The sequence below is a fragment of the Prunus persica genome, chromosome G1 (assembly GCF_000346465.2).
Source record: "Prunus persica cultivar Lovell chromosome G1, Prunus_persica_NCBIv2, whole genome shotgun sequence".
In the NCBI taxonomy this organism is placed as follows: domain Eukaryota; kingdom Viridiplantae; phylum Streptophyta; class Magnoliopsida; order Rosales; family Rosaceae; genus Prunus; species Prunus persica.
The window spans coordinates 22,908,241-22,933,525 of NC_034009.1; the positions used below are offsets into that span (position 1 = coordinate 22,908,241).

Consider the following 25,285-nt stretch of genomic DNA (forward strand, 5'->3'; position numbering starts at 1 on the left):
TCAAATGATCCAAACCATTTTTTAGGTCTTCATTCATAAATCATCCTTACAAAAAATTAGACAAATCGAAAACCGTTTCGACATCCAATTGTGTCTTACAAAATCAATTAACACAGTCCTTCAAGAAAGTACTAAAATTTCAATAACTCAAATAAGTGATCAAATGATATCGGATTCAAGTAATTTTTTGTAGAAATGATCTTTGAATGAGTATCTACAAAATAGACGGTTTGGATTAGTGAAATACAATCTAGAGAGGGGCCTATAAGGAGTGTCTCTCAAATAAGCTTATTTAAGGAATCCCTCAATGGAAGCTCTCTGTATATATATATTATTTTGATAGAGGAAAGAGAAGGGATTGTGATTACAGAATTTTTGGAGAAACCAAAACTTGGTGAGAGATAAGATTTTGGGGACAAAGGCAGGAAGAAAATGTGCTAATAAGAAGGTAGGAAAAAAAAAAGGGAGACGATGTTAAGTTTGATGTTAGTTGGGTTAGGGTATTGTTTTTCTTTAGGAGTAATTTTTTGCTTGAAGGATGATGTGTCAACTTTTAAGTCTCTTAGATTAAATTTTAATGAGGTGGCGTGTAGAGAACAAAAGTAAAGCAGATCATGACAGAGAAAATCATAGCAGAGGATCTGGATCCCTCAAAAAGACCAAAATATTTGAAAAAAAAATTATATTATTTCTAAAAACAGTTTTTAAATTGCATATTGAGAAAATTTTTGAATCTTAAAAAATGAATTTTAAAACTCCTTTTTATTTATCTATATATATAAAGCAAAAGGCAGAGAATGGTGAAACATTCAAAATACCAGAAAATGCCATTTGTTAATTCAAACATTAAGAATTGAAATTATTAATTAAATGAGGATAATATGGTAAATTCATATTTTTTAATATTAAAAAAATTAAAATTAAAAACAAAATAAGATAATAGGTCATACTTTTATGGAACATAACTACCCTGTTATGTTTTCTTAATTCTAAAAATAAAATAAAAAAGAAAAAGAAAACCAATTGGCACATGCGTGAGCATGTGTCAAAGGGCTAGTTTATAGAAAAATAAAAGTTTTGACTTCCCTAAGTAGGATACAAAATTTCGGCTCTACCAATTTTGGTAAGTTATATTTTACAATTGTAATTGGTTGACCTTATAAGCCTACCCCCATACCCAATCCTGTCCTTAGCTGAATAGGATGAGAGCTCATAATTAAACGACACATCGTTTATAGCCGAATTTATTGGAAAGGCTTGCGCGCGTGCGTTGTTAATTAGTCGAATTAGCGGGCCAATTGAATTCCTAATTAGTTTTACCTTTTCTAGTTCCCGCCGGTACGATCATATTTGAACATTCCCATTATCAGTCTGTAATATTTCAACGTCTTGATTTTTAAAACCCTAGAGACGTCTCCAACCTCGAGTATCCGAACTCTCTCCGTACTCTTTGTTTGGCACGAGTTTGTGGCTCGGCTCCAAATCTCTTGGATTCTCCGTCGCCATATCGGTGCGATTGTTGGAGTTGATCGGGCTCTCCTCTGTGCCGACATTGAATCCGATTTCCCAAGAAAAATCACTCCTTTGGTTTTCGCTTGTTTCGGGTGTGGATTTCGGCCGTGGGTATAGTCAATCCATGGGTGCGTTGAAGAACTCCACTGCCCAGCGTAGGGTTAGCCCTCGACTGCAGAACCTTCCCGACTATCAACGGCCCTACTATGGTCCCAGTCCGAAACGGACATCCGACTCCGCCCAAAACGACGCCGTTGCAAAGAAGAAACCCAAAGTTGAGAAACCCTCAGCACCGGCGCAAAAGTCTGCGCCTAACGCGAAATCGAGTAAGGAAAAAGAAAAAGTTGAAGCTCAAAATGGAAAGAGCGAGACCAAGACTGGGCCGGATGTGGAAGATGGTGGTGCGGATTTTTTTGCCCCTGATGGACGTTTGACTGATGAAAACGGTGTAAGCTTCACGGCACGCTTGAAAGAGACGCTCAGACTTTTTAATTTGCATTACCTTCACTTTATTCAGGTATTGACTTACAAATTACAATGTCTATTTGTGTTATTTGCTATGTGGATTGGTGTTGATATCCCTTTTTGTTTTTTAAAATTGTAATAATTTTGAATTTGGTTATAATATTCTTTGTTGTTATGCATTGCAGGCTATTAAATTTGTGTTTCGATCACTCTGTTTTTTTCTTTTTGGTATAAAAGCAAACTGTTTAAACTTTTACGGTTAAGAAATAAAAGCCAAACCCATTCAAAATCTATTCTTTATAACTAAAGATATTTTTCTGAAATAGACAAATGCAAGTTCCCTTTTCTGCAACTACAAGTAGGTTTCTTAACTTACAAGGTCTATTGCTTTTGTGCAGGAAGAGGAGAAAAGATGCAGTAAGCTGGAGGTTAGTACTTATATATTTATATATATCTTTTATATTATCTTGCAGAGAGAATGAATAATTTAGTTGGTTCTTATGCCTGTAATCAGTAAAGATAATGAGGGTCAAAAGAAAAGAAGTTGTAGTGGTTGTTGAGGGGTGGTGGGAAGAAATGCTTTCTCTCGAAGGCCTTATAAATTTCTGTTCAAAGCTGAAATTTTTAGAGGAAGACTAATTCTTATTTTGTTTTAACCATAGATCCGTCCTTATTGTCAGACAACCAATAGACTCATTACCTTAAACGATTGAGTATGAGCCAAATATGTGTATATAGCTTGCACCCACCTAATTGTCGCATAGAAGCAAATCTTGTTTGTTGGCATGTCTATTGGTTGCCGAAAAGTTTCTTCTTCATAGATGCAAGTTGATGTTAGTAGTCGTTTCTTCATTTTCATACTCGTTTTATAGAAAGGGAAGGAAAAAGGATGGGTGGATATCTTGGTCTTTGCAATCATTATTTATTTTAGTTTGACAAACATTTGCAGAACGGAACTGCATGTTGTGATGATCTTAAGGAGCCTTCCAGGAGACCTGAGGTAAGTTGGGTGCTATATGTGAAATTTGTACATATTATTTTCTTTGATGTGTAGGACCTGAGTTAGATATCATTCATCACACTACATCATATCCAAAAATCTATTGCAGAATGATAGTGCATGTGACGATAAGAGGCAGTCCAAGAGACCTGATCTGAAGGCAATTTCTAAGGCAAGTTGCGTGCTGCATATAGATCTGATACATGTAATTTTTCTAGGAAGCGTAAGACTTGAGCTAACTCACCATTGATCACACTACACCATAGACAAAAATCAGTGGTTTAACCAATAGAGATGTATGTCTTGGTGATTTTGACTGTCACTAATGATAATTTCTAATGCATTTTCTGGATTTCAGAGGATACTGATGTTGTTTCTCGGACTTATATTTATGTCCCATTGCAATCATGTTTGTAGAGGAAAAGTGAAGAACTGAGAAGTCCTTTGCTACACACACACACACGTCCCCTATGCATCGTTTTATTTGTCATATATTTTTGTTCAAAGGTAGTTAGACTGTCAAAAGTAATTTAAAATTGGGTGCAAACCTTTCTTTTTCTGACATTCATGTGAGCAACTACATCTACGTTTCTACTTCTGTATACCCCTCATAAAATTGGAATTATTATGGTGCCTGGTTTTCTGCCTTTTAATTTTGTGGACTAGTAATGATTCATATAACTTAACTAGTTTGTATTTAGTAGCAACCAGGGATTATATCCTTTCAAAAATGAATAGTAACCTGGCCTTATAACACTTCTGCTATAATGCCTCATACAATAATTGTGATAACTTTTTTCTTAATATTCTTTTCATATTTCTGTTTGAATTCAAGGCAGATGCTGAGCAACAATGAAATTTTATACCCTGAACGAAAAATTGGTCATGTCCCAGGTTGGTAATTTTCAGTTTTGCTGGTTGGACCACGTATTAACTTTGAGTCCTATCTGGTTTTAGTTGGGAACATTCGGAGAATGTTGGCTTTGTTTCTTTGCCTAATCATTTGCTGCCTGTAAATATAAATGATTCAGGTATTGAGGTCGGGCATCAATTTTTCTCTCGGGCTGAAATGGTGGCTGTAGGGTTTCATGCACACTGGTTAAATGGAATCGATTACATAGGAGAATCTAGAGGCAAGGTACCAGTATACTTTAATGGAAAGATTGAAGCATTTATATGCATTTACAAGTGGCATTTAATGTAGAGATTCTGTTCCCCACGGAAGAGTTCACAAATAAACAAAGACATACAACGATAAAGATGAAATCTTCTTTACGTGTAGTTCAGTGATGTGTGTGTGTGTGTGTGCATCATGATATTGATTGTAACATGCTCTTGCTCTATGAACTGAGCTGGAATTAGAAGTAAAATTGAACGCAAGGGTTGAAGGTGATAATGGGGATCACCACTGTGCTCATAACCCATATGTACATCACAACTAGTGTTTGGTTTAGATTCGGTGCACTGAATGATACCACCCATCAGGCACGATAGTGCTAAGTAGTTCTTAAGTTCTGATTATTGTTTCTTTCTCTCTAAATGTGTTTGCTCTTGTTGGTTTTTAATACTTGAGTTTGAGCTCTAGTGAACTAAGTGAATACAGTTATTTTGATCTTATCAGCCACTGTCATGTTGCAGGAGAAATACAAATGCTATACCTTACCACTCGCAGTATCAATTGTGATGTCCGGCCAATATGAAGATGATGTTGATAACAAAGAAGAAGTTATCTATACTGGTCAAGGTGGACATGATTTACTTGGTGATAAAAAGCAAATTAAACATCAAGTTTTGCTTCGAGGTAATTTGGCTCTTAAGGTGCGTCATTTGGAATCTGATTATTGTTCCTTTAATTCTTTCTGATATTTTCTATGATTTATATCTCTCTCTCCTTAAGTCAAATTAGTAATAGAAATTGTTTCAGTTATCACTGAGTATATTCTAGGAACTATTCCTCAACAGATTAGATGAGAAACAAATTAGAATATGCTAGGATATTTGGACATGAACTTTCACACTGTTTATTTGCCTGAAGTTTTCTTTTCCCAGACTCCTAGAGCAGCGATTGCAAAAAGGTTGAGTTTTATTCCTTCAATTTTAATAATACCACGTGTTCTCTTGATTGATATAAAAGCTTCCTCTATTTGCCACAGTTAGAAGTCAGCATTCTCCTTGCAGACGAAATTGTTATGAATATCAGTGATGAACAAAATAGTTATGTATAAATATTGCATCCTTTAGATATTCATGCAATACGTAACAATTTGTGTGGAAGTGTGCAAAAATTGTCAATAATGTCATCATAGCATATGATGCCAAGCATCCGAGCAATGATTTATTTCACATATATACTCTTTGCGCTTTAGAGTCCACTTTGTTACTAACTTTTTCCCAGATGATGATGTGTTATGGATGTGAGATATTCCTCCCTGCAATGTTTACTTATTGTCTTTCTTCTTTTTTCTTGCAGAATAATATGGAGCAGTCAATTCCTGTTAGAGTCATCCGTGGACATAAATGTGTGAATAGTTATAGTAAGAAAGTTTATACGTATGATGGACTATACAAGGTTCGCCATTTTCATGTGTATGTTATTGTTTATCAAACATCTTAATGGGGGTCGAGCGGGGTTACCACAGTGGTTGTGGCCCTCCTCCTTCCCCCTGCGTGGCACCCAGGATCAAAACCCCAGGGTTTCTTTTCCCAATGTAACCACACACAAAAAAGGTCTTAATGGGAGAGTAATCATATCAAAAGTATACTCACATGTTAAAAAAAAGAGAAAAATGAACACATGAAATTTTTGCTTGTGTATCATGGCTCTTTTAAGAAACGCATAAAGTAACGCATGGTCAGAAAATTGAAAAAGGAACACAGTTAGTTGTACAATAGGAAATTAAGAAGTGTTTAGCTGCAGTTTGGTTTGAGTTTAGTGGATATTGTCAAGGTGCCCTTAAGTCAAGCTAGCAAGCAACCCTGACAGACAAAATCCCATCATGGTAACTGAACTGACAGATGTAGCTAAAGTAATTGCTAGGTGTTTTTTTTTCCTTTCATATGGATGAAATTTGACTAAGCGGCTGAAGTCTCTACTAATTTTCTTTTCCCGGAAGGTTGTCGATTATTGGGCTGATAAGGGTGCTGCTGGATTTGACGTGTTTAAGTACTGTTTAAAGCGAGATGGAGGACAACCCAAATTGCTCAGCAAACAGGTTATCATTTCTTTTGTATTTTCTTAAAATCCAATATATTTCATTTAGTGACGCAGGAACAGAGTGTGAGAAAACTTTTGTAGAGTTTTTTCATATATTATTCTCTCAGAGCTATGTTGGCATGCGATTGGCTTTCCATAAAAAGTCGATGCTAGTTCATTATGCTTTTGTTCAAACTTTTTAAACTAAGCATAAGGGTAGAAATAATGATACTCCTTATATAGTTCACTGTCAATAGTTCAGAAAATTAGCAAGATTTAGAAAAGAAAATAGTTACCTTAAATATATTTGATACTAATCTTATACTCTTGGACACATATTAGATCCATTATCTTTTTACATGTTATAGTTAAGGAATTTCATTACAAGTTAAAAATTCTGGACATGCTTAAGCGACAAAAAAATTTCAGGTTCATTTTATTCGTGGCCGAGGGTCTAAAGTTCAGCCTGAAATACCTGGGTATGAAATCAGTAAGCTTTTCCCTAAATTTTTTTCTGTTTTCCCCCCGGTTTTGTTCATTCCAATATCCCAAGGAAGCATGTTACTTTTTTAGGTTGGTGTGCGAGGACATCTGTAATGGTCAAGAAAATATATGCATTCCTGCTACCAATGTCATTGATGTTCCTCCTATGGCGCCTGAAGGTATGCTACACTTCTCAACTTGTACCAGACTATTTTTACTGCTCAGTAGTTATTATGCCACTACTAATGGCATAGTAAAATGTTCAAAATTGCAGGCCTTACATATACTAAATCTATTAAAGTTGCAAAAGATGTGAACATTCCATCGAGTGCTCCTGGGTGCAGTTGCAAAGGAAATTGTACCAATCCACTGACTTGCTCTTGTGCTAAACTCAATGGCTCAGATTTTCCTTACGTTGCTCGAGATGGTGGAAGGTAAGGTTTGAATTATAGCATAAGTTTTAAGACTATCTTGTTTTCCAGTTGTCTCAATTTCACGGCTGTTTTACTTGTTTGAGATCTACCAAACCTTTTTTTAAAGTGTATGTATTGATGAAACTCTCTCTCTCTCTCTCTCTCTCTCTCTCTCTCTCTCTCTCTCTCTCTCTCTCTCATCCCTTTTAGATTAATTGAACCGAAGGCTGTTGTGTTTGAGTGTGGTCCAAATTGCGGCTGTGGACCTGATTGTGTGAACCGTACATCTCAGAGGGGATTAAATTATCGACTTGAGGTCTAATGACTACAACCAACTCCCTAAAGCTTCTTTGATGATTACATTGGTTCTTTACAAATTTGATAAATTTAATATTTCATTGAACAGGTATATCGGACAGCTGACAAAGGCTGGGCTGTTAGGTCTTGGGACTTTATTCCCTCTGGTGCACCAGTATGTGAATACACTGGAGTTCTTAGGAAGAATGATGACCTAGACAGCGTCTCAGAGAATGACTATATATTTGAAATTGATTGCTGGCATACAATGAACGGGATTGGGGGAAGAGAGGTTTGTTTAAACTGTTTGCTATGGATGAATTGAACTTTCAATACTTTTTTTACTACTCGTTCTTTGCATGCTGTGTTGTTTACCTTATTGGTTTGGAGATTTGGTCTTTCTCATTGAATATTTCTGTTACATTTGATTCTTTTGACATGTCATACATGGCTCTGAAGTATCTTTACATTGCAGAAGCGATTGTGCGATGTGTCTATTCCAAATGGTGATGCTGAGAAAGGATTTAGCAAGCTATCAGAAAGTGAGCCTGAGTTTTGCATAGATGCCGGTTCCTACGGTAACGTTGCTAGATATATCAATCACAGCTGCGAGCCTAACCTCTTTGTCCAGTGTGTTTTGAGCTCTCATCATGATGTTAGGCTAGCTAGAGTCGTGCTATTTGCTGCAGATAATATACCTCCGTTGCAGGCAAGTCTCTCTCTCTCTCTCTCTCTCTCTCTCTCTCTCTCTCATTTTTGTTTATTGCTGATATACCTCAGAATGATGAATGGTTTATTCGACGTTGCATATGCAGGAACTTACATATGACTATGGTTATGAACTCGACAGTGTAGTTGGTCCTGATGGAAACATAAAGAAGTTGCTTTGCTATTGTGGTGTAGATGGCTGTCGAAAGCGTTTGTACTAGGCCACATGATCCGTATGTTCTTTGATTTATGCAGAATCCAATTTGATGTTTCAAGTGTATCTCAATTGCATTTGAATTGCATCCAATTTGATTTCTGTGTTTTATATTTATATTTTTTTGGAGGGGCTCGGGTCTGTGGTGGAGATTGCTGAATGAAAATGGTGGTGGGTACATATTGTATAATTATTAACTTCGTTATTGTTATCATATTCTCATTTTGAAGGGTTGATTGGGTACATAAATGTATGGTCTAAGGCCATCTCCAACCCATGAGGCAAAATCCAAAAAATCTCAATTTATTGCCCAAAACCTCTCCCACCCAAGAAAATGAAGGAGTCAAAATTTGGGAAAACTCAAATTTGGATCCAAATAGCAGTTCAAGTATTGCCAAAGGTCAAAATAATATTTTAACTTAATCTAAATCCGATCCAACATCAAAACTCACCCCAAACTCTATAAATACCCATCCATTTCTCAAATAATCTACCAAAAACATTATATTTGTAGAATTTTAATGTTTTAAGGTCAAATTGTTCAAAAAATTAAATTATGAAGTTATTTAAAAAGATTAAATGAAGAAAAGTTATCCATTAAAAAAAAAAAACTTAAACTATTATTAAACAATTTAATAAAGTTACGGACTTAAAATTTGAGTCTGGTGGGTTGGAAGAAAAAACTATTTGAGTCCGGGCAAAACCCAAATAGTTACTTTTTAGAGGGGAAAATTTGGGTCTAGCCCCTCCTGGGTTGGAAAAGGCCTAACTAGCAGCAAGGCACACTCAAAAGTAATTCGGATAAATTAATATGTTTATTCTTCTCTCAAAGAGTGAAATATATACTACATACAGAGTAGATACAAATAGAAAATATATACAAAATCTCATAATTCTACTAAAATTAGATAATTAGAACAAAAAAAAATATACAAATTTTATTCCTAATAGGAACGTTGACTTTGACTTAGCCAACACTTCTCAAGTTAGTGTATAGATACTGGTAATGCCCAACTTGTCAAGTGAGTCTTCAGTGCTTTGACATGACATGAGTCAACATATATGCAAGCTGTTCCAAAGAAGGCACAAAAGATGTATAAATTAACTTATGCTCTAGTTTCTCCTTAATGAAATGCCAATCAACTTCTACATGCTTTGTTCAATCATGTTGTACTAGATTGTTAGCAATTTCAAATGCAGATTGATTATCACAGTGGAGCTTTGTAGCAGCTTCTGAACTAAACCCAATTTCAGCAAATAACCACCTCAGCGACAATATTTTACAAACCCCCTGGGCAATTATGCGTCAGTGTAACCTTCTAAATCAAAGTGACCATTTTTCTTAAATAATAAACTTCTCCCATGAGAAAACTTTAAGTAACTCAGAGTACGCATTACAGCAACCATATGATCCTCACTGGGTGAATGGATAAATTGGCTAGCAACGCTTACCACATAGGCAATATCAAGGCATGTAAGTGATAAATAGATTAATCTCTTAACCAACCTCTGGTATCTTCCTTTGTTAGTTGGCACATAATCCACATAAACCCCAAGTTTATGATTCTCAACAATAGGTGTCTCATCTAATTTACAGCCAAGTATCCTAGTATCTGCTAGCAGGTCCATGACATACTTCATTTGTGAAGAAATAAACCATGTTTAGATCAAGTGATTTCCACTCCTAAAAAATATTTCAGCCTACCCAAATATTTTACCTCAAATTCAGATGCTAAACGCTTCTGCAAGTCCTTGATTTCTACAGTATCATCACTAGTCACAATCTATCATCAACATTAATAATCAACAGAGTCACCTTACCAGCCTTATGTTTGATGAATAGAGTCTGATCAATATTGGCATCTTGGTAACCAAACTTCTTTGTAGTTGCAGTAAATCTGCCAAACCAAGCCTAAGGAGACTACTTTAATCTATACAACACCTTTTTTAATTTGCACACTCTCCTCGTGTCACTAGTAATGTTTTATCCTCGTGGAAGACTCATGTGCACTTCTTCTTGTAGTTCACCATGTAAGAATGCATTTTTTTTATACATAAAATTGCCTTAGAGTCCAATACAAGTTTACTGCTAAGGACATCAAAACTCTTACAGTATTCATCTTAGCCATGGTGTAAAAGTATCATGTTAATCAACTCCATACGTCTGAGTGAACCCTTTAGCTACTAATCTTAACTTGTACCTCTCCACAGTACCATCTGCATTATATTTAACTGTAAACACCCTTCTGCATCCCACATACTCCGTTTCCTTTGGTAGATCAACAATGTTCCATGTATTATTTTTCTGTAGCACCTCAATTTCAATATTCATGGCTTCAGCCCACTTTGGATAATTAAATACCTCCTCAACACGGGTTGGAATTTTAATATTATCCATTCTGGACACAAATGCTTTGCACTCAGGAGATAACATGCGATCAGACACATAATAGGCAATAGCATATCTTGCTTTGCCTTCTGGTGAGTAACGATCAGGTGGAACCCAAAGATTCTGTCTATGTGGTAAAATATAAGATTTATTTGCAGTAGAAACAGAAGTACTTACCTCAGGAATATCCAGGGGAGCTTGATTGGGTACTATTGGAGAAGCATGAGGAATCGGTTCAGTAGCATTAGTAAAAATAGCATATTCGGGTTCGGCCAAAGAAGTAAGCTCAGCTAGTTCAGCCAAACTTGTAGTTTCGGCCAACTCAATAGTTTCACCCAAAGAAGTAGGCTCAGTTGGTTCCATTGTTTCTCCCTCTTGTATCATGACAGGACTCGTCCTGAATTCCACGGAACCCGAGACGAATCCTGTGGAAAAATTCCGACATCACCCCGATGTCGGGCTCACTTACTAAAGACCGAGACTTTCTACCAAAATTTTGGCAGAGCCTCGCCTGTAAATTGAACATTTTCCAAAATTTCTCAACCTGTTAAAACATATTTAATATCACCAACCATCAGCATGCACCAGATAATTTCATGCAATTCACATAATCGGCCTCCAGCCTTCACATAATTGGAAACAGAACTTGCAACAATGTTCTTGAATCAAAATAATGCATTAAACAACGCAGATAATAAACTCAAACTTATTCACGAATGCCCACTGCAAATAACATAAATTAACTTCCCAAATTTAAATCATGTGAGGTTTAACCTCCTAACACAATCGCAAATAGTTTAAGACCTCAGCCCAAAACGTACGACAATCCAAAACGGGTTTTATACTTGTTTTGACCATAACACAATTGCACAACTCTCCCTTAGCCAAACGAGAGTATGAACAATTATTTAATCGCACCTCGGTTTCAACCAAGTTTCAAGACCAATGACAAGGTCAGAACCAAACTCAATAAAACAACATAAGTAAAATTTAGTCTGTTGCTGCACCTAGGTATTACCCTAGGCTACCTATGTACCCTTTGTGAGGGATCAAGCCACACGTAGTTCTTTCCACAAAAATCCCGATTCCAATAACATACAATCCATTACAGCAATACAAAATAGTAAATTCTAGAATTATTCCTTTCCTTTTTTCCTTAAATCACAACCTCCAAATTCTAATTCAAAAGTTCCTATGGGTTCAACAAGATTTAGGATGTACGTCCTGCAAGTTTGGTCCAGATTGGACGGTCGGATCACTTGCGATCGCATGATCGAACGGTTATTATAAAACACAAACTTTAAGTTATTAAATCGGAACATCCGGGACCCCGATCCACGATCCGTGAATTCCTACACATTCTTGGAATTATCTAGATCAACATATACAGGAATAACTACGATCCAACGGTTCAAATGTATCGAACTCGAAAATCGCACAATATGCGACATCCGATCAGGGCTCAAACGTTGTCCGAATTGAGATCCATGAATTCCTACACGCTCGTGACAACACGAGGATCATTCTAAAACTGAGAGTGACCTCACCAGGGTGCCCACGCGCTGCCACACTTGCCGGCAGCGCATGGGTGGTTTGATCAAATTCCGGCAACCGAAAATCTTCAAAACTGGAAACTCAGCTTACTACCATAGATAAAACACCCTATTTGGAACCACTTTTTTTCTTGGACTTACCCCAAAAAGTTGCCGGAATCGATATCCCAAAACTAGCTGAAATCCAATTTGAAAATCGAACTACCTAGGCTCAAAACTGATAAATTTCTACCTAACCATCAGCTAGATCATGAAAAATAGGCGAGAACTCATGCCTCACTCGCATGAAATGGTGGCCGGAGGAGGGAGAACGAGCTGTTGAAAGTTTACGAAAAAAAACTATTCAAAACTGCCTGTTTCTTGGCTGTTTTCAGCGACTATGGCGGCGGATCGAGGCGGCGAAGGGCTGGGGCTGGAATAAGGAAGTGTGGTGGTTGTAACGGGACTAGTCTTGCTTGAATTGGTGGTCAAAGTTGAGAGAAATCACCTCTTGAAGTCGGCTGGTCGAGCTCCCTAAAATGCAGAAATTCTGGGTTTTAAAAAACTGAACTTTGAAATATTTACGGTTATGCCACTGAACTTCTTTTGATCGCCATTTCTTCGTTACAACTCCGATTCGAGTCCACACGTGTTTACGGACTCGTTTTGATGTGCTCTACGCAACGGTCCAATCGAAATTTATAAATTCCTTCCGAACTTAAAATAACCTTTTTGCCCCTTTTTATAATAAATAATATCTTTAATTTTCAAAAACCTTAATTAATTCAAATCATTTTATTTTGTTGTTTATTTCAATTTATTTTTTCCCTTTAAATTTATTTCCTCTTATTTTAATCATTTAATCTCCTCCGAATAAAAGTCAACTCTTAAATCATTTCAATATTCCCGGGGTAAAATTGTCTTTTTCCTTGAATAATTTAATGTTTAACTAATAATTTAGGATTGGGTTGTTACATATCAAACCATCCGACACCACTTCTCCTTGTAAATCTAGCCAGTCATGTCCTGCACTACAAGTCTCCCCTTCGAGGACATGCTCGGACATATAAGAGAAAATAGTTCATCCTCAATGAAGGTAATACCATAGAGACATACAGACGTCGGGTAGTAGGATGATAGCACCAGTAGCCTTTCTAGTGAGGAGACCTAGAAAAACACAGCGGCGAGCACAAGGATCATCCTTACTCCTTTAATTCTGATGGAGGTGAATATAGACGACACAACCAAACATTGTTGGAGACAGAGTCAGCATAAAATAGACGTAGACATGATTGGTCAATACCTACATAGGAGTTCAAAAATCCAGAACTCACGAAGGTAGACGATTCAAGAGATAGACTACATAAGTAACAACATCCATCCAGAACCGCTTTGGAATTGACGTACCAAGCAGTAAAGCATGGGCAATGGCAAGGATCTGCCCATTTTTACGTTCATCTACCTCATTCTGTTGTGGTGTCTGGGGGCAAGTAATCTCATGAAGTGGACACCCTTAGTGTGAAAAAAAGAAAAAGAAAAAGGGATAAACCCAAATTTATTATTCTCCACCATTATTATATCGAAAAACCTTGATATGGAGCATAAATTGAGTTTGAATCATTTTGTAGAAACACTGGAAGATAATGACCACGTCACTTTTATTTTTCATCCCATATAACCACATTATATGAGTGCAATCATCCACAAATAACACAAACTAGTGAACACCTAAGGTAGTGAAAAGAGGGGAAGGTCCCCAAACATCATAATAAACTAAATTAAATGCCATAAGGTGTTTATTACAAACTCAGAGGATATGCTACCCGATGAATCTTAGCTAAAATACAAGTCTGACATTGGAAAGCAGACTCGTTGACACCACTAAATAATCTAGGAAACAAATGCCTTAAATATCCAAAGGAGGCATGACTAAATCGGCGATGTAGCAACCAAATCCATCGATGCCGAGAAGTTTCGGCCCTCGGCCCTACCGGCACAAAGAACCTGACTAGTTGCCATGTGTAGGGCTTTTGTATTCCAGCAACTGCTACGGGCCTAGGATGCCGTAAATAGCAAAATGGATGAAATCTTCCCTTGAGCCTGAGTTCGAAGATTAAGCCCCAAGAATGCTTCGAAAAGACAAAGATGCCTAAGGAAACACCTTGGTTACCTTCACCAATGAAAATAACAACAGCTTACAGATAAATTTTCTAGCTTGGCATGAGAAGCTTATGGCATGGGAGCAAAATTGTCATGAGTTTAGCATTGAAGAGAAAACTAAGTGTCCCTAGGGAAAAAATAAGGTATTAAGGTAGGAGAGAAAGGATTTTGCAGAGAGGTTTGGTTAAGCATAAGGAAAAAGAGAGAAAATGGTGCTTGAGTGTTTTTCCGGTCGCTTGATAGAGACTCTGTCAAGTGTTAGAACAGCTTGCCAAGAGGGAAAACTAAGGAAAAAGGATGGGCTGAGCACGAAATTGCTGGGTTTTGGAAGTAAGAGAGGCAGCTTGCTCTCTGATGTGGTTGATGCTTGTTGGGTAGAAGAGGCCCCTTTTATAGCTGCTGGAAGCCATCATTTTCCAAAAAACCCTAATGGTTTCTATCCAATTTGGCCAAGTCTTTCCCTTCCTTTCTCCTCTCATCTCTTCAATTATCTTATTTTGGTGAAATCCACTCTGCCCATTTGCACAAAATCAGGGATTTTTGGGAGCTCAAGGCCTCATTTCCCGCAACTGTTTCAGACTCTTATTTTCAGCCATCTCCTTCCTTCCCTTTCTTCCTTTTTTTTTATTTTTTATGGCCAGGTCTGATGAGGGAAAGAGAATGGGTATGCATGCTGGTTCGGAGGGCAGCTTCTTGAGTGCCAATATATCTTGGTCTCTTGGATGTTTTGCTTGAAAACTTGTTCCTTCCTTCCCAACAACCCACGTGGTCTTCCAAACTCTTTCATGGCTTTATCTTTTAGCCAAAAGATGGAGTCTTTGCTGCTTGCTACTTCTAATTGTATGGGTCTTCTAGGATAGGAAGTCAACCTACCAAACAAATAGGGCACTTTCATCAAATATTGGGCTATAGGGGTTAATTTTAGTGGACCATTTTGATTGGGCTTTTTGGTTGGGTTATTTTGGTTAGGTTATTTTCCCTTTTGTGCTCACCTATATATTTGGGCCTAAGAAATGGGCTTGGGTTTCGATGCTACCAAGCTACCCGAAACCTCCATTTCTCGACCCATCAATGGGCCTCATGACAACTTATTACCATCCATACAACAACCCACTCAAGCAAGCCCCGGGCATCTTGTGTGGCTTGGGCCTACTTAAGCTTGTAGCATTGCATGTTGCTTATTTACTTGGCGTGGCATGTGTGCAAAGCGTATATGACAAACTTTCGCGTGCCTAAATCGAGTTTCTTCTTGATAAGGTATCGCATTAGGCAAAGAATTTATTTGGGCCGAACTGTGGATTTTTTGGGCCTCAACACCATGTCATCCACATAATAAAGGCCCCCATTTTTAGTACCACGACCAAAGATCTCCCGAGTTTGGTTATCCTGTAATCAGACAACCGACAAATAAATCAGTACAGCACAATTTAACTGCTCAGTAACATGTGGCACATATAATAAAATGTTACACAAAGATGGAACTAGTAGCACTTTGTCCTATGGTAAAGTATGCGTCAAGTGTATAGAACCGTCCCCCATGATAGGAGCAGCATAATTATTAGCAGTCAAAACATGATCGCAATGAGGCGTGATAATAGTAGAGAATAAATCAAAATTATATCTCATATGGTCAGTAGCTCCTGAATCAATAATACAACCTGTATCACGTGCATCATAAGCAAGGTAAACATTGCCATAGTTACCTGGAGATGGCGGAGGTGCAAAAGATGGTGTGGTGCCTGAGGACAAGGTCAAAACCAGAGCAAGGATGGCGGCCAGGTGGCCGTGCCCAATGGTGATGTCGGTTATAGGGGTGGTGGTGTCGGCCACATGTGCTTTGCTACGTAGTTGTTCTTTTTTAAGTGCCTCCATTCCTTTTTCCCAATCTGGAATCCCATGCAACGCCTAGCATGTGTTTATAGTATGCATTTTATCACCACAGTGACCACATTTTAGTTTGTCTTTTTTTGCAGAAGTCATGCGACGAGGCGGAGCAACAAAATAGCTAGACCTTGAAGGTCGAGAAACCATAGCAGTGTTTTTGGAAGCAAACACAACCACAAGTTCCCCAATCTTGGTAGCAGATCCAAGCATAGTAATTTGACGTTGAGCCTCTTGATAGACCATAAGAACCACTTTCTCGATTCTTGGAACCTTATCACTCTGTAGAATATCACTGCGAACCTTATCATAAGTATCATCAAGGCCATGCAAAAGATCATACACACGATCGGCCATAACAGTAGCCTGAAAATTTTTCATATCATTAGCACACTTCATTTGAAAAGGACGTCTTTTGTCCAATTCAAGCCAGATTCCCTTAAGTTCGGTAAAATAAGTGGAGACAGGACGACCCCCTTGCTTGAGACTAGTAGCTTGGCACCGCCGTTCATAGAGCTGAGATATGTTAGGGCCATCATAAAACATCTGATTAATAAGATCCCAAATATCATTGGCAGTAGGTAGAGTATGAAATTTATTCAACAAACTGGGTTCTATAGTTCGCAGCATCCAACTTTTCACAGTAGCATCAGCAATTTTCCACTTTCTAAATTGTGGTTCTTGGGAATCCGGGGCCTTGTGTAGTAGCATGGAGTTCTATCATCGAAGCCCATATTTCATAATTGGATTCATTCAATTTGAATCTCATACGTAGATTGGTGGACGATTCAGTATGAACCGTCACAATGGGGGTAGGAGAAGCAGTAGGTGAAGTAGAACCAGAAGCATGTGAAGGAATAAAAGCATCAACGTGTGACATGGGATGGATAACGGGGATGATGGAGGCTAGACGGCAGCGAAGAAGGCGGCAATGTAAAGAAGAAGGCGACAAGGTAGTAGGCGGCGGCGGTAGGCTAAGTGTATAGTGCAGCGGGTACTGTTTAGGGTTATGGGTTTTTTGTGTTGTAGAGATGGATCGAAACCCACTCTGATGCCAACTCAAAAGTAATTAGGGATAAACTTGTATGTTTATTCTTCTCTTAATGAGTGATATATGTACTACATACATAGTGGGTACAAATAGGAAATATATACAAAATCTCCTAATTCTATTCAAATTAGATAATTACAATAAAATACAATTCTATTCCTAATAGGAATATTGATTTTGGCTCATGCCAACATGCACAACACAATTTTTATTTTTTATTTTGTATACAAGCGATATTGAGAAATAGGATTTGAATACATGAACTCGAATGCAGAGGTAACTGCTCTTAGAGCATCCACACTCATACTCTCTATTTTTTTAGTTAAAATTTAGCTAAAAACATATAAAAGTTATTTTAGGAGCTCCCTATAAAATTTAAACTCCAATCATGCTCTCTAGTTTAAGGAGTTACAAATGCTATAACTCTTTTTCAATTGGTCAGTCTCTATTAAAAAATAATATAAAAAATAGTTAGCATTAATTAAAGGTTTGAAATACTCATTAAATAAAGCAACATTAAACTATAGGGAGCCATTAAGAGTTCTTTCTCTCTTCTCAGATTTAGAAGCTCCTAAGCCCAGTTTGGTTTATGAGAAAGAAAGCTTAGGGATGAGAAATCAATTGTTTTCTCATGTTTAGTAAGTCAAGCATGGGAAACCATTGTCTGGCAGATGGGAAAGTAGGGGGAAAGTGAAGCCATCCTCCTTGGATTTTACTTTCCCTTCTCATGGGAAAGTAAGGCCAGCATTGAATGCACCTTTTTCTGATTAATTTGTCCTTACTAATAATTTATAATTACAATTTTTTCCAACAACTATTGGTATTCTTTTTTATTTTTTTTAATTCATATTTCTTAAAATCCTCCCGGCAACATTCTATTTTCCCATAACGTATTTCTCATAACTCTGTTTACACAAGGAAGGCAAAACTTCAACCTCACAAAAGTTTTCACATACTCATCCTCAGAGCAACTTCAAACAAGACGGATATTATACTTCTATTCATCACCCAATATTTTCCATTTTTATTCTTCTTCTTCCTTTTTCTTTCCCACTTGAGCACCCAAATATTCAGTATATGAATTGACTTGAGTTCTCGGTTTAATAGTTGGATTATTTGGTGTCTTTCTACTTTTTCTTTTTTTTTTCTTTTTCTGGGTTTAACATGTATTTTTCTCTAATACACTGTTTGAAATTTTGGTTGAGCTAAGACTAGACATTGATATCTCACACATATATCTCTCAAAGAATATGAATATTGAGGGAAAGTTGCTATCTCTCTAGGCTCACTTGTATCAATTACAAGTTGTGTTAAATACGGCACTCTCTCACCAACTAAAGAGCAAATTCTTTTTTGTTTGCATATAACCAAAAACAGCTACAATCAATCAAGAAATTATAGAGATAGAGAAAAAAAAAATTAAAGAGAGTGGCTTGGTATTTGCTATTTCATGTTGTGTGTGGAGTAGTGGGCGTGTGTGAAAAAGAGACGATTTTTTTTTATTTGTTGTCTATGGGGTGGTGGATGATGATACCAATTACTTGTTTCATTTTAAAGCCTAAGCTACATACCCAAATCACACTAATAAACTTTGCTTAATTATGGCTTGATGTTTTTATGTTAGTTTTGTTATTTAGGTTTCTTATTGATTGATGGTATTCTTTTCTTGCTATAATTGATTATGTTATTAATAGTATATTATGTAATTATGGCGCATATAAAATTGTCAAAGAGGAAAAGGATTCTTCTAATGTTGGTATTATGTGTTTGTCCAATATTATGATCATATTATACATTATAATGTATATCATTGCGGAAAAGCATTATAGAAGTACCTCTAAACAAAATGAATAGATTTTTCATATTTTTAACAGGGGTACAATTGGAAAACTAAACAAAATTTGTTTTCCATTCTTACTCACAATAAACATGGAAAAGGAAATAAAGTGATATTTTCGGGTTACTTTTTCAATATTACCTACTCTAAACAAATCTGTTCCGTGACCAAACGGGGCCCTAAAGGTCTCCCTATTTTAGGATGTGGATATAGAGCATGGTTAAAGTTGTATTTTTCCAATTCCTCCCTAAAATTTGTCTAAACATGTGGTTTAAGGAACCCATTATGAATGCTCTTACTACTTGAGTTACAAGTCTTTTGCAAATATTTTGACATAGTTGCAAGGATGCTATGAACATGCTCATTTCTCTTATGCGGGCAAAGTCAATAATAACCTAACCTATGAATGAGAGGCATATCTAGTTTTGTTTAGAATTTGTAATTTAGTCTGTCCTGTCCGCCACTTCAGGACCCTGTAGTTTAGACTTAGAGGAGGTCAAGTGGGTGATTACAGAAAAGTAAAACGTGATTATGCGTAAGAGAAAAGAAAACCAATATTAGATTAGACTTTGGTTAGGATCGATGCCCTTTTGATAAAGATAAGCTATAATCTAGGTGCCCTTTACTTTTGTACCCAAAATTTTCATTCATACCGTGTATTATGTGATGTCAGGAATATTGGGAATTTGTTTGTAATTTTATTTATTCCATGTATTAATTAATGGAGTGAGCGTCAAATGATTAAGCTCTTTATTTAACTGTTGATAAAGCAAAGACAACCTTTTTTGACTTGCGACTCTTTCTCTCTGGTGGACACCACAAAATCCCGAACCAAATCAAATGAGAGTTCTCATGAGTTTGAGGAAATTACATATCAATGTGAAACGTATAATAAATTGTATCTAACTTTGATTATTTGCTATTTTCTTTTGTACCAAGATCATCTTGGAATCTTTTCTTCTGTACCAAGATCATCTCAAACATCCCTAAAAGAATCAACTATGTCGATAAATGAGATCAAAGTTGAAGAAAATTAATTAGAACGTGAGATTATTGACATGACGTCTTCAACATAATACATATTGTAGAAAATATGAGAGAGAATATTAATTTATCTTATAGGAATCTTTAGCCTTGTGTGTATTAAACAATTAGGTTCTTTAAATTAATTTAATAACTCCAAAGCAAAAGAAAACAATCACAAATTGTTACATTCGACCAAGTTTGAGTCAAAATGACTTAATGTTATTAACTGTGCGATAAGTTATAATAAGTCCATATTTTTATCATTTTTCTTCTTTTGGCCTTTTCAACCAGATGGTCAGACCATTGACGTGAACTATTTTTACCCAACCCTTTATCCTCAAGAAAGAAGGAATATTGGTCCATTTTTAAACCCATCAATTGGATTGATGGCTTTGAGTATTTCTTTATTGGATCCCTCTAAAAACATGCTATACAGCTTTGCATATAAAACTAAACCTATTGAAGCAAAGTAATTGTTAGTGTAGTAGTTTAGAGTAATTATTCTTCTAGTATAGGTTTTGAGTTCGAATTTTAACATTCGTGTAGTGTGTGTGAGTTTAATATGTTATCGCTTCTCTCAATAAAAAAAGTTTTCATATAAAGATTTTCTTAATTAACAAGTGAATTGCGTGTGCTGAATTTTTATACTTTGTTTGAGAGAAATAAAAAGTTTACAAAGTAGGCAATAGGAAATCGACACGTGTTTTTTTAAAATTATGTCTCATTGCCCACCTAATATCGTATCCTATATGTACTATTACATGTTGAAAGGGATAAAAAAAAAATGAGGCTGTCATGGTCCATGGGAATCCCATTGAAGTTTGACATGCTACCAAATTCTGATATTCTTTCAGGTTTTCAAAACTATATGCCACCTTTTGTTGGTTCCCACTTGGCTATTTGTAAATTGTTATGGGGTTTTCAGAAATTCTACCAAATAAAATAAGCCATAAATTTACGATATGATGCATTGTAGTCGAAGCCCGTCGTTATACAGATGGAACAGAGTCGAAAATTTGCATCCCTATAAGTCAATATGACTCATCTACTTTTTTAATTGAAAAGAAGTAGCTTACAACTATAGTATTTGTTTATAGTTTTATAGTGCTTTCTGTAACTAACTGTTTTAATCATAAGGTTTTTCAAATTAGTAATATCTGGTGATTTCCAAGAAGTTAGTATCTGTCATGGGTATGGAGCATATATATAAACTAATTGAGTCAAAGATGAAAATATTTTAATAATAAATATCACTCCATTTTTCTCTTCTTTTTCCTTTTAGAAATAACAGTGTTTGTTGATGGAACATCCAAGTGTTTGCATTATCTTAGGGGATGGGGTAATTTATTAGTCGTTAGGTTCTTGCTTCTGTTTTGTGGTTGAGCGGATAAGGTTATTCAGTTAGTCTGATGATTGAGTCTGTATGTGTAGAGAAACCTGCTTAATACCTGACGACATGGCCCAATTTTTTTGGTACTGTTACTTATTTCTCTCTATCAATAACACTATCGTCCTTTTCTAAGAAAAAAGGTGTGTGCATTATTCAATTGAGGATCATTTAAAATTGGGACTCTATTTTGCTAGACACTACAGGCTCATACACAAACTCTATGAAACCCTACATATAAGTCCTCCGTCATCCAGGCTTTTAGCGAGTTAGTTAAATGTTTGGCAAATGTTTGTATCCTGTTTATCTATCACATTATTGACCACATTTTTATAGAATTAACAAATATGTGACTCATACAAGTAGGGTATACTTTTGTGAAAAGCAATGGCGGACCCAGGAAAATAAGCGAGTAGGCTAAATAATTTTTTTCTTTTAGAGGAGATATATTATAAGCATTTTTTCTCATGAATAAAAAAGAAAAATAAAATTTTATAAATCAAACAAAGTCACATTACAAGCAAATATAACACAAAAAAGTACAAAATGTAAATAAATATCAAATCAAACACATTGTCCAACTTCAAAAAAATATGTTCGATTGCAAAAAAATTTAAAAAGCTTACCTAGTGAAGTGGAACCCTTCTCTCTTTGAGTGTATCAAAATCTTTTATTATTGAATTTGAATCAATATTCACAGAAAGCTCTTTCTCAATGTAGACAATGAGGGAATCTGCGAGATACTCATCCTCCATTTTATTGTGAAGTACAATCTTAACATGTTTCATAGCTGAAAATACTCGTTCTGTAGTCGCCGTAGAAACCAAAAGAGTTAACACTAAACGAATCCAGAAATACTAGACACCAAAAATTATATATGCTAATTAATAATTCAAGTTGCAAAAATAAAACATATATCAACAATCTCCAAAAAATTTCACCCAAATCCTAAATCATAAAAACTTAACGACAACAATTAAAATTAAAATTTGAATATATAAAAAAAGAGAAAAACTTACCAAGATTGAAGAACCCACTGAGAATAGGTTCGTACAGTTTTTTAAAAGAGGAGAGCTATTTCCTCTAGGCTCCCAAGGTTCAAATATGGCGTTTTTGGTGACTAGAAGAATTTTTTTAATGTTTGCTCTTTGTGGGTGTAGTCCAATATCAGTACGATTAGAATAGGTCAAGTTGGTAGAGTCTTAGTGTGAGTTTTGCTTTTAATCAAATTTATATAAGTTTGGATTGATGTTTATTATTTCCTATATACTTAAGGAGCTGGAGCCATCCGCTCTTGGTGAGAAGTGTAATTACATACAATATGTTCAATAAATATAATACATTATAATGGTTTTTTTGTAAAAGTATTATTATTTTAGTCAAGAGAATTACGATGTGTGTTTGAGATTGTGGCAAGTTTTATCGTCAAGTGGAATTTAGGGTAATTTATTAATCTCATTCATTGTATTGTAGGTGTGAAGCTGGTATTTTAGTCATTGGGTGATGTAAAATGACGCAATTCTGACTCTACGTATTTTGACACGATGAAAAGACGTGGTTAATTTGTGGGAAACTTTGTTAATCAATTTTCTGCACTGATGTGGAAGCCACTTTCCAACTGTTTGGAGACCACAAAGTATACCTACCTGGGATGTGATCAATTCCAGTCTGCCCCAAAGCCACGCGTTTTGTTATTTTCAATTCCTTTTACGACACGGTTGCTGTTATCTGTTATTCACACATTCTAAGAAAATATCCATTTTACCCTTTTAATGTTGTAAAACACATAAAGAAGGATTTTCATTTTTGATTTCTAAATTCATATCAAATAAGAGGCTGTATTAATCCCTAACTTTGCGTTGGATATATATCTTATTGAAAGTGCAATCTCTATTTCTAAGGGAAATTTTAGTCCACGAATGTAACATCGTTACATACATCATGTTACTAATCTATTCATAGAAGAATAAGTATATATTTTTTTTAATATTATAACTTAAAATACAAATGTTTTTCTACACGTGAATTAGCAATACATACTATAACATCGTCATATGATGGTACTAATTTATTTATTTTTGCCAATCACTAGGAGGGGAAGGGGGGATATCAGTTAAATTGGTTCTCTACACATTTTTGCCAATATCAAGCATCGAGCTTGGGTGCCAATGAGAGGGGGAGAGGGGAATATTGATGCCAAACCACCGCAGTTGAACCCCACTGGCATATACGATGATACTAATTCACTCATATAAAAATAAGTGTATATGTATAAATATTATCACTTTAAAATACAAACAGTTTTCTATGCGCGAATTAACAATACATACTGTAACATAGTCATTTGATGGTACTAATGTACTCATATAAGACAAATGTATATTTATTAAGGGTGCTGATTTTTCCACTCCTTTTTTGTCCACTTACACTTATTTTATTTTTTAAAAAATACTTTTTACTATAACAAAAAAAGGAGTGTAAGTGGACAAAAGAGGAGTATGAACATAAAATTTCCAACAAAGGGAGTGTAAGTAAACAAAAGAGGAGTGAGAAAATAAACTCCTTTTATTAATACTATAAATACAGAAGGTTTTGCCTACAGACGGTCTAATCCAGTGAAAAAGGGTATTGACTTGTAAACTAGTAATTTCAGGTTTGAACCACCATGACATTTTGACGTGTGTGGGAGGGCCCCCCTCCCCCCTCCTTCCTAACTTTGACAAAAATACAAATGGTTTCCTACATTTAAATTAACAACATCACATGAAGATGTTACGATAACAAACTAAAATCTCTTTTTAAGAGACCCGTCATGTGTGGGAAGTCATTAACATATGTAATTAATTACCCTTAAATTATGAATGCAAAACGAATGAAGTTTTTCTATTAATTATTTTTTGTCAATATGATTATTGAATAAAAGTGAGACCAAAGGATAGAATGTCATGGATTGTGATAGAAAATGCATGTGAGAGCAACTAGTAATGAGTCCATGCAGAGACGCCCTTCGCGTGCTACAAGAATACCACAAATTGGCAGGCCTTGGCATAATAGGGATCAGCTTTTGTCCCCACTACATCACACCCAGAATATGACCCCGTCCTAACCAACCAACCAACCAAGCCCCCACCCCTCTCTCTCTCTCTCTCTCTCTCTCTCTCTCTCTCTCACATTAGAATTCTCGTGAATTGAATTACACCTATAGAGGATTTCTGCGTTTATTTTACATCAAAAAATTTAAATGTAAGTAGAGCTTACACAAAATTAGGAATTGAATTTCTGATTTTAAAGGAATTGAATTCTTGGATGGGATGTAATATTCTAATTCCCGGAGAACAACCCATTAGGAATTCATCTTTTTTACTCATTATATCCTCTCACAATTTTAAAATTTCTAAATTTGTCATCTGTTTTAACCAACAACGAAGACATTTTACTAAGTAGTACCACTTCTACCCTAATTCTATATGATTTAGCAAACAACTTCAATAGAAATCCGGAATCTAATTTTCCTCAATCTAACTCATCCTCAATTTAATTCCTCGTAATTTAATTATGGACTAGTAAACATGCCATAATATGATTACTATGTTCCTAATCCTCTATTAAAACTTATTAGAAAAAAATGATTTGATTATTAGAGAGAGAAAGATGCATGTTTTAGTTGTAGGAGGAGAGAAAAGGTAGTGATTAATTAGTGGTACCCTCTTCAAATTTTTGTCCAAACTCCACACAAC

At 35.8% G+C, this 25,285-nt stretch overlaps 1 protein-coding gene across 1 annotated transcript; it reads left to right on the forward strand.

Moving 5' to 3' along the window:
* LOC18791961 (histone-lysine N-methyltransferase, H3 lysine-9 specific SUVH4) lies at nt 1,231-8,517 on the forward strand. The gene is made up of 16 exons (XM_020561630.1): nt 1,231-2,029; nt 2,376-2,405; nt 2,927-2,977; nt 3,087-3,149; nt 3,817-3,871; nt 4,009-4,115; nt 4,616-4,795; nt 5,448-5,546; nt 6,091-6,189; nt 6,600-6,649; nt 6,744-6,832; nt 6,928-7,087; nt 7,277-7,382; nt 7,473-7,655; nt 7,839-8,072; nt 8,179-8,517. The coding sequence occupies exons 1-16, from the start codon at nt 1,637-1,639 to the stop codon at nt 8,290-8,292; spliced, it is 2,013 nt and encodes a 670-aa protein (XP_020417219.1). The 5' UTR covers nt 1,231-1,636; the 3' UTR covers nt 8,293-8,517.

What these genes read in the sequence shown, in the direction of transcription:
- LOC18791961 (XM_020561630.1), top strand. Translation starts at nt 1,637, where the DNA reads ATGGGTGCGTTGAAGAACTCCACTGCCCAGCGTAGGGTTAGCCCTCGA. An exon ending in ATTACCTTCACTTTATTCAG is followed by an intron (nt 2,030 to 2,375) that starts GTATTGACTTAC and finishes GCTTTTGTGCAG; the next exon opens with GAAGAGGAGAAAAGATGCAG. An exon ending in ATAATATACCTCCGTTGCAG is followed by an intron (nt 8,073 to 8,178) that starts GCAAGTCTCTCT and finishes TTGCATATGCAG; the next exon opens with GAACTTACATATGACTATGG.